The 9,442-nt window shown below is 39.3% G+C and overlaps 1 protein-coding gene across 1 annotated transcript; it reads left to right on the top strand.

Annotated features, from left to right (window-relative positions):
• Window positions 1–230: 230 nt before the first annotated feature.
• Window positions 231–9,102, top strand: gclc (glutamate-cysteine ligase, catalytic subunit). The gene is made up of 16 exons (XM_008322050.2): window positions 231–380; window positions 1,663–1,775; window positions 3,109–3,291; window positions 4,079–4,192; window positions 4,603–4,661; window positions 4,810–4,946; window positions 5,120–5,194; window positions 5,604–5,720; window positions 6,110–6,248; window positions 6,371–6,483; window positions 6,577–6,669; window positions 6,757–6,861; window positions 6,969–7,050; window positions 7,156–7,265; window positions 8,017–8,137; window positions 8,243–9,102. Exons 1-16 carry the CDS (start codon window positions 231–233, stop codon window positions 8,422–8,424), a joined length of 1,893 nt encoding a protein of 630 aa, XP_008320272.1. The 3' UTR covers window positions 8,425–9,102.
• The last annotated feature ends 340 nt before the right edge of the window (window positions 9,103–9,442 follow it).

Raw genomic sequence — 9,442 nt, 5'->3', positions numbered from 1 at the left:
GAGCGACCAGCACGCCGCTGAACAGACACCGGCTATCTCTCTGCTTTCTTTAGACCGCGGCTCGAAGACGCAGATTCCACCGCTCGTGTTTTTCGGGGTCAGACTTTTCTTCAAGCTCTCATCGAGGCGAAATCGGAAGTTAGCTAGCTAACGGTCATCGGGCAGGATCAGTGAAAGCAGCCGGCAGCAGCCTCCAGATTGTGCTGTAACAGCCTGTGTTTGCTCTCGCCATGGGTCTGCTGTCACTGGGCTCTCCACTCAACTGGGAAGAGAGCAAGAAGTATGCTGACCACATAAGAAAGCACGGCATCATCCAGTTCCTCAACATCTACAACAAGCTGAAAGATCGCCAGAAAGATGTGCTCAAGTGGGGCGACGAGGTGAGATCTGATGCTGTTGCCTGTAGTTTTTGTTGTTATGGAGTGTCTGTTGTTCATATCCGCAACTTGTCAGTCAGGGTGTTTATGTGAAGACGGACCACAGAATGCCAAAGTACTTAGGAGTGAATGACTATTATTATTGTTATTATTTTCTGCATTCAAATGTAACAAAATATTGACAGGTTTTTTTAAGATGTTACATGAGCGGTAGACCTTTAGAGAAATTAATTTGAATATCATAATATTAATTCGAGTATTATAGTAGTATAGTATAGTAGTATAGTAGTAAGTATTAAAAGTTCCACCTGCTTTTATACAAAGTTAGTTAGTTTAAAACTATTTAAAATGTTTATAAACATGGCATTACTGTAAAACCATTCAAATTTGGGGATAAATCAATCCAAGTATTGATGTGTAGTCTTTTAACCTCCACAGACAGGGACTTATGACTTATGATATTTGGGCAAATTAGTTAAGTTTGCTATTGCCCTTTGAAGATGTTTCCTAATGACTTCAACAGTATTCTTCAGGCAGGGCTTGTACTTTTAGAGCAGAGTTTAGCTGCTGGCTGCTTGAGTTTTTTCTTTTTTCTACCCTCGTGGGACGTTTCACTTCAGACAGAGCCCATGATTGACAGCTGGATTGACAAGCTTTTGCCTTGTGATGCTGATAATAATATTCATCAACATCACTTTTGTGGTGATGTAAACCAGTGTCAGTCACGTGTGGTGGCCTGTCACATTCGATCTTCCACTTCTCCACATTGTCCATTTAACTCTCTTCCTTTGAATAAACAATAATTTCTTCAAGGAACAGATATGTTGAAATGTTAATGTGGTAATGTTACTGCTAATTGAGATTATGATTTAAGGAATACTTCCAGATAGGGTCCTAATTACCCAGGTGCCAACAGTGGAAGACGAGCGGGTGAACTAAAAATTAGTAGTTTAACAGTTTTGTGTTTCAATAGTTTGTCCACAAGTATTACATTAAAATGACCAAAATCAAGTCTGTGTTAAATCCTGAATTTGAAATATGTGGAATGCTGTTTTTATAGAGTAATCCCTACGTCAGAGGAGGGATTACAGGCGCTATGAAGTCCAAGTAAAGGAAACACGCCCAGTGACTCGGAACTGATGCGATGGTCTGATCCATTAAAACATGTCAGCATCACGCTCTGAGCTTTCGGTCTTGTCTAGAGGTACTAGGTGTGCCTTGAATTTAATCAACTCCCATGCTAACGTGACCTCGTTCCTGTTTGTCTTCAATTGTGTGCTTTAAGGTTGAGTACATGCTACTGGAAATGGATCACCAGGATCAGAAGGTTCGACTCGTCCTGCACGGTGAAGACGTTGTTGAAACTCTGCAACACCAGGGGGAAAAGATAAACCCCAAGTATGTAAGAATTTTAAGGACCTGCTTTTCTGGCTTGAGCTCAACCACAGAAACAATTAAGAACTAAGGGCGATTGCTTTGAATGAAAGGAGACAAAATATCAAGTTGTGCACACAGTGATCAAGATATGAGTTTGGCTTCATTTTTTTGGAAGCAGGTGACCGTTTTAATGGAAAAATAAAAAAAATACTACTTCTATTTATTTCAGTTTAAGAATTAAACAGAACAATATATACTCTTTCCTCTGTGTAATTTAAGGACTAACAGACCTGAGGGCTTGTTGGGTGTGTAGTCATTTGAAAAAGTCACTCATCAGCAAATGTTAAACAAACGCTGAAGAACAGCAGAAATTGGCCTCTATTTTCGCCAAAGGCAAACAGACAGGATGTTGGTTCCTAAGGTATATGGTGATAGGTACATAATATTTGTCTCCATGAATACTGAAATAAGTTGTTTTTGCAAATGTAATACAGATACATGTCTATGAAGATTCTCAGTCATTCAGGTCATGGTCAGGGTTGAAGAGTTCTGTTAGGCAACTGGATGTGACGTTTTCTCGAACAAAAAAGTTCACGTCCAGTTGCCTAACCTTAACAGAACTCTTCAACCTTATAGATACATCAGAACAATCGCCTCATCTTAAAGGGAACTCTCCTGACTTGGCCTCCACAGGTCTAATACCTGAATAGAGTTGTTATGATAAACAATGCATTTATAAGGTTTTAGTTTTACCTTAGCAAGGTGCCTGAGGGACATGCCTGACCGTGGAGAACCTCAGTGTGGGTGGCTGAAGACAGATATCCAGCCTCTATATGAAGCCATAGTCCTGGAGTTTTCTTGCTGTCAGTGAAGATTGAAGAAGTCTCCTGAATCAGAAGTTAAAAAAAAGTCTTAGAGCTAAGACAGTCTTGTTACTTTTACACTTCTCAGATTTGAATTACCTGGATGGTCCCCTCGTCTGCTTTCTTATTCACGTCACTGCAAGTATGAAGTTACATCTGCCACCAAGCTTGAAATGTACAGAATTTGGTATTTTACCATCAGTTAGGGTGAAAAAAACAGTGATTTGTTCATTAGTGTCTTTGAATACAGGATATTCGAAACAACTTTAATATGTAAAAGAAAAAAAAGCCATGTCAAGTGCACTCCAGTTTTCTGGATATTGGTTTGTTTCATTGTCTACGAACCATAAACTGAGTTAGCCATAGTGGTAAGACCTGGCCTCTCCCTCTCTCTCTCCCCCTCTCCCTCTCTCTGTCCCCCTCTCTCTCTCTCCCATCTCTTTTGACGCATTCAAAGTAATGTTTTTACAATACCTTTTATATTTCTGCAGTCACCCCACACTCTGGAGACCAGAGTACGCCAGCTACATGATTGAAGGAACTCCAGGACAGCCGTACGGCGGCACCATGTCGGAGTTCAACACTGTGGAGGCCAACATGGGGAAGAGACGGCGAGAAGCCTCATCTGTGCTAAGACAGAATGAAAGCATTTGCACCATCACCTCATTCCCCAGGTACACTTCTGTACAATGAACTAATCAGATTGAAATAATTCATATTAAAGAACAGTTCATTGTATGCAAATGATTTTGAACAAATATTTTTAGAAAGAGGAAGCTGAGTGATTATTACCTCAGGCCACATACTTTACATGCTGTGATTGTGCTGCTATATTAGGGTATATGATTATATTATTAAATTATTTAAAAAAAAATTTAATCATGAAATCAAAGTTATCTAAATATGTTTAGAGTTATCTGATGACTTTTCAGTGTCAAACTTGAGTCCTAGAGCCAAGTTTGAGTGGCACTGCAGGCTTCCTTTTCATGCAGTGAAGTAAAAGACGCACTAATCCTAGATCCTGTCATTAAACAGCTGTCCCCGAGACTTGAAATATACAACAACATAGAGTGTCTCTAAAACGACATATTTTCTGGATTCAAATTCTAAAGAAACTCAAAAACTCACTTTTCCACTACAGTGTTGTCTGTTAATGACTTTGTGCCTGTGCAACAGAATGCTTCTCATTCACATCTGCACTGAGTTTTTCCAACTGTGCACCGAGAAGTTGTTATCTACCTCTAAAAAAAAAAAACTAAAAGAGAACTGTTTGTGGTTTTTTTTTTGTGTTTTTTTTTTTTACTTTCATGATCCTCTGTTGGACTGACAACTACTACAACTACTTCCCGCATCGGAAAATACAAATTATTCACAAATTCACATTTACACATTAAAACCATATGGAACACTACTGCAGCCCTGTCACAGTTTTGACCGTGGATGTTTTTTTGTTTTTTTTAGGTTAGGCTGTCCAGGCTTCACCAAACCAGAGCACCGACCATCCCCTGTTGAAAAAGGAGTGTCCAAATCACTGTTTTTCCCCGATGAAGCCATCAACAGGCATCCGAGATTTAGGTACGTCTTCAAACACGCAACCATGTGATTTCTAAACATTACCACCAATACACACCGTCACTCTGTAATGACAGGCTGCGACTCCAATTTAAAAAAATAAATAAAATGCAGTAAAGTCTGTGTCATATCTGCATTTCACCATGGGCAAATAGCATATGTAAATAGAGGTTTGTATTTTTCCATAAGGTGAAGTGTTGCATTACAGGGTTATTATCCCCACCCAGTGTTAAGGAGTCGGAATAGGCGACACTGTCGATTTCTTTTCTCTACATTTTGTTTGCCTTGGTAAAGGTCTATGACCCCTAAAAACTAGTCCAGGCCTCGACCCACCGGTTGATAATTACTAGTGTAGACAATCAATAATTATGCCGCAGCAAAAGTAATCAACCAACGCCTGTTTTCTTTTTCAGCACCCTCACTAGAAACATACGTCACCGAAGAGGAGAGAAAGTTGTTATAAATGTACCAAGTAAGATTCACATGCAATATAATTTATTTTGAATACACAATGAAGTACCGATGACTGCAGTTAGCTAAATGCAGTACAAGTGTTTGCAAGAGTTTAACTCCTGGGTCAATGTGGAATAAATAAGACAGTATTACTTTTTGTGTGTCAGTCTACAAAGACAAGTTCACTCCGTCTCCGTTTGTGGAGGAGTTTCCTGAAGATGACGGTGAAGCAGCCAGGGCAGCTCTACCCGACCATATCTACATGGATGCCATGGGCTTCGGTATGGGCAACTGCTGTCTGCAGGTACTGATTTATTTAAAAAAAACCTCCTTGTTTGTTTGTTTGTTTGGTTGGTTGGTTTTTTTCTACATAAGAATGAGGTACCCTACAGTAGTCGTCTCTGTCTGTGACTGCAAGTGGTGTGGCTGCAATAGGTGACGTATAAATGTACTTCAGCCTCTGTTACTGTGCTGCAGGTGACATTCCAGGCTTGCAGTATTGATGAGGCGAGATATCTTTATGATCAACTAGCAACATTTTGCCCAATTGTGGTGAGTAGACATGACAACACAAGTTATCATGTCAACTAATGCTCTCTCTCTCTCCCTCTCACTTTCTCTCTCTTTTTTAAAATGAGTGCCACCTTGTGGTGTTAGAACAGAAATATTGCCTTACTTGGAAAAACCAATTCCATTTTGAAGTCAAAAATGATGTCTACAAAACTGGTGGGGCTAGGTCATTTGAGGTTTTTCACAATACATCTCTATATTTTAAACACAAAACAGACTATAGTATGTACGTTCATTTGTATAGTCTTGCTCTAAAAATATTAATAATGAACTCACCTATGCAGTAGTACCAGTAGTATAATGATGTATATAAAAAATGTGATTATTAAACAAAGGAGGAATGCTTGGTGTAAACATAATTTCATTCAGTCATGTTTTCCATTCCATACAGATGGCGCTGAGTGCAGCGTCACCCTTCTACAGAGGCTACGTGTCAGACATCGATTGTCGTTGGGGGGTTATTTCTGCCTCAGTGGATGACAGGACTCAGGAGGAGCGTGGTTTACTGGTAAGCCCATGACAAACCAATGTTTTGACTGCAGGTAGCGATTATATTAACATGACTTAAAGGGCTCTGATGGCACACACTGCTGCAAGTACGGTATCTGTTCAGATCCAGTCACAGAAAATTCTTTATATAGGTAGTTTCCTCGACACGTTCACCTGAACCTTATTATGGTTTCTCGTTGTTACCCATTCAAAACAATTTGTAGTACCTTAGCTTGTATTGTGTCTTTCATACATTATTTTTGTATGTTTTCCACAGCAGTATCTAATAGTGAAGTATCTACTAGGTCTGCGAATATTAGTGATCAAGTCTTGTTTTTAACATTGTAACCCGAGGTTTTCCAGACTATTTTACATCTAATGTCCAACTTGTGTCCTTCCCTCTTACAGCCTTTAAAAAACAACAAATTCCGGATTTTCAAGTCCAGATACGATTCGATTGACAGTTATCTCTCCAGCTGCGGTGACAAGTACAACGACATCGATTTGACAATAGACAATGAGATCTACGAGCAGCTGCTCGCTGCAGGTGAATGTGAGGGAAGGGGGGAGTTGTCTGTCAGTTTTCTGTGACAAAAAGACAAATGTAAAATCACTGACATCTCCACAGACATGACTAAAATAACTATTAAAATTTTTTTTTTTACACAGGTATCGACAGACTGCTGGCCCAGCACATAGCCCACCTCTTCATCCGAGACCCACTCACTGTTTTTGAGGAGAAAATACATCTGGATGATGAAAATGAGTCAGATCACTTTGAGGTAAAAGTCTAAATATTAATTTAAATAACTTGATAAACATCTTTTGGTGTTTGTTTTTTTTTAAATTTCCTATCAACACTTTGGTTCTTGCAGAACATCCAGTCGACCAATTGGCAGACAATGAGGTTCAAACCTCCTCCACCCAACTCTGACATCGGCTGGAGAGTTGAGTTTCGCCCCATGGAGGTAACGACCGGTTCTTGTTACATGTCAGTCTACAGTTTTGAAACACATCTACGCTGCTGGTGTTAAGTTGAGGAATTGACTTTTTAGGTGCAGCTCACTGACTTTGAAAACGCTGCGTACGTGGTCTTCGTTGTGCTGCTCACCAGAGTGATCCTGTCGTACAAACTGGATTTTCTAATACCTTTGTCAAAGGTGAATACAGCCACATCATGAAGAACATTTACCTTTACATTTTGTTACAGTATATCTTTGACATTTTTAGTTTTTCTACGCTTAAAAAGCAATTTTGTTTGCAATAGGTTGATGAAAACATGAAGGTGGCACAGAGAAGGAATGCAGTCCAGGAGGGAATGTTTTACTTCAGAAAGGACATCTTCAAAGGTAGGTTAAAAACTGGTGACTGGTAGAATGGTTGAGTGTTGGAGAAGGGTGCTAAACATGTTTCTTTATTGTTATTATTATTATTATTATTATTATCATTAACAGGCTGCAGCACAGTGCTCGATGGCGCCACTTCTCCTCAAAATGGCCTGGAGAGCGATTGTGGAAATGAAGAATATACACTGATGAGCATTGACACAATCATCAACGGAAAGGTGAACCTACTGTGACATTTAAAAATTACTGACTGTGCGGGTAGTTAGGTTGTGTGAGAAAAGGCAAAAAATCTTCTGAGTCGCAAGTTCCTTGGAGCTACGACTCCAGTTAGACTGTGCATTAAGTACCCTCATTAAATATTTCCCTCCGAAACTAACCACTGTCCACTGAGTATAAGAAATGTACAATATGCTGAGCTCATGGCGGTGTCTCAAGATGTATACATAACACAGTACAATACTTTAGAGAACTTTACAACTACAGTCACTCTTGAAAATATGTTTGGTAAAACAAAAGGTTTAATATCCACTATATTTTCCCGCCAACTAGTCATGTGACTTATGGTGTACTATGAAATGACTTATCAAATGTTGTAGCTTTTACCATCTATGGCCACAAGAGGGCACCATCTACACTCATGACAAGAGAACGCTGCTACCGATGAAATCCCTCCCCCTCTTTCCTCACTTCCTTTGTGATTGGTTTAAATGGGCTTTGGTCTTTTGGACCAATGCTAACCATTTCCACATCGTTAAATAAAATGAGAACTAAGGCAAGTGGTAGACTCTTCACAGATGAACATATTCCCATATTTTCCAGTTGCCAATTTTAAATGAATAAAGGGATATTTTGGATTCTAGATCATTCCAGTGTGTTACAGTAATTGAAGGCAATGAACAGCCTACATCAAAAAGGGTTTTTTTTGAGTGACCACTTTTGACTGTTTCTCTCTGTTTTCCTGTTCAACAGGAAGGCGTTTTTCAAGGCCTCATCCCCATCCTTAACTGCTATCTTGAGAACATGGAGGTGGACGTGGACACCAGATGTGCCATTTTGAATTATTTGAAGCTCATCAAGAAACGTGCCTCAGGTAAACATGCATCGAAGAACATCAACAATTACAAATTCAAGCTTGTAAAAAATCGTATTCATGCAGCTGTCAGCCTGACTGGATGTTTCTGCACACTTGCAACAGGTGAACTGATGACCATGGCCAAGTGGATGCGGGAATTTGTTGCTAAACATCCAGAGTACAAGCAGGACAGTGTGATCAGTGACAAGATCAACTATGACCTGATTCAACAGTGCGACAGAATCTCCAAAGGAGAAGAGGCCTGCCCTGAGCTCATTGGAACTCCAGGAAACAAAGTCAAATGAGGAACACTGCCGAAACCCTCGTCGTTTAAAAAAAAAAAAGTACGCATGCAGACAGAGACCAAAAGTAAAGTTCACAACAAAATGGTCCAAATGTAGGAAAATGCAAAAAAGCATTTGAATAATGAGAAAGGAAAAAAAAAACAACACAATATGCCTCAAATGTATGTACATACGTTTCAGATTTTTATGATTAGAAAATTATTTTAATAGGGTCAAGGCATACAAGAGGTGTAAAAGAAATCAGATGTGTATTTATTTTTCTCTGGAAATTAAAAGCTGTCATAATGTGAATGTAGCAAAGAGCTTGTACAGTAGTCTGGTTTTAGTCTTGTGTTCGGTAAGTACTGTATTCCAGCCCTTTTACTGTGATGATGTCATTGGCATTTTCTTTGCTGGATTAAATTTTTTCTTAGCATTTCGTAAGGTTTCTCTTCTTAATTCCATATTTGTTTGGCTCTTTCAACAATCTAGCGGGACCTTCAGTGTTACATCAAGATGTAAATGGTGATGTATGGTTTGCAATGTGATGCGGCTTCTAAATAAATATTAACAACCGGAAGTTGCTCGGGACCTCTGAACTTTTCATTCCAATACTGCCTTCCAGTTTGTGTGTTGTTATCACTCTTAATCTTGATAAGCTTTTGAAGATGAAATAATAAAACTAATGTATAAAAAAAATAAGCGTGTTATGTTTTTGTGAAGATCGGAGTAAATTATTCTAATATCATGCAGTCAATGCTTCATTCATCAGATGGCGCTGACACAACTGTCTTACATGGTAAGAGAGAATAATTTTGGATCAAGTATTTGATAGCACAGGATGTCAATGGAATAAAGAGTTATTTACTCTAACAACAGCATGTTTGCTTTAAATGTTGATGTCACTGCAGTCTCTGTAGATGAGATTACAAAGCAGAAAACCTTGATGGTATATTACTTTAATCAGTGTCTCTGTCTGTCCGTGTGTGTGTGTCTGTGTGTGTGTGGGTCACCTCCTGGCTCTGATCCTCCTGCAGGC

Source organism: Cynoglossus semilaevis, chromosome 12 (assembly GCF_000523025.1).
Source record: "Cynoglossus semilaevis isolate Cse_v1.0 chromosome 12, Cse_v1.0, whole genome shotgun sequence".
Taxonomy (NCBI): domain Eukaryota; kingdom Metazoa; phylum Chordata; class Actinopteri; order Pleuronectiformes; family Cynoglossidae; genus Cynoglossus; species Cynoglossus semilaevis.
The sequence above is the reverse complement of the archived record's forward strand: the minus strand, read 5'-3'. Positions and strand labels throughout refer to the sequence as shown.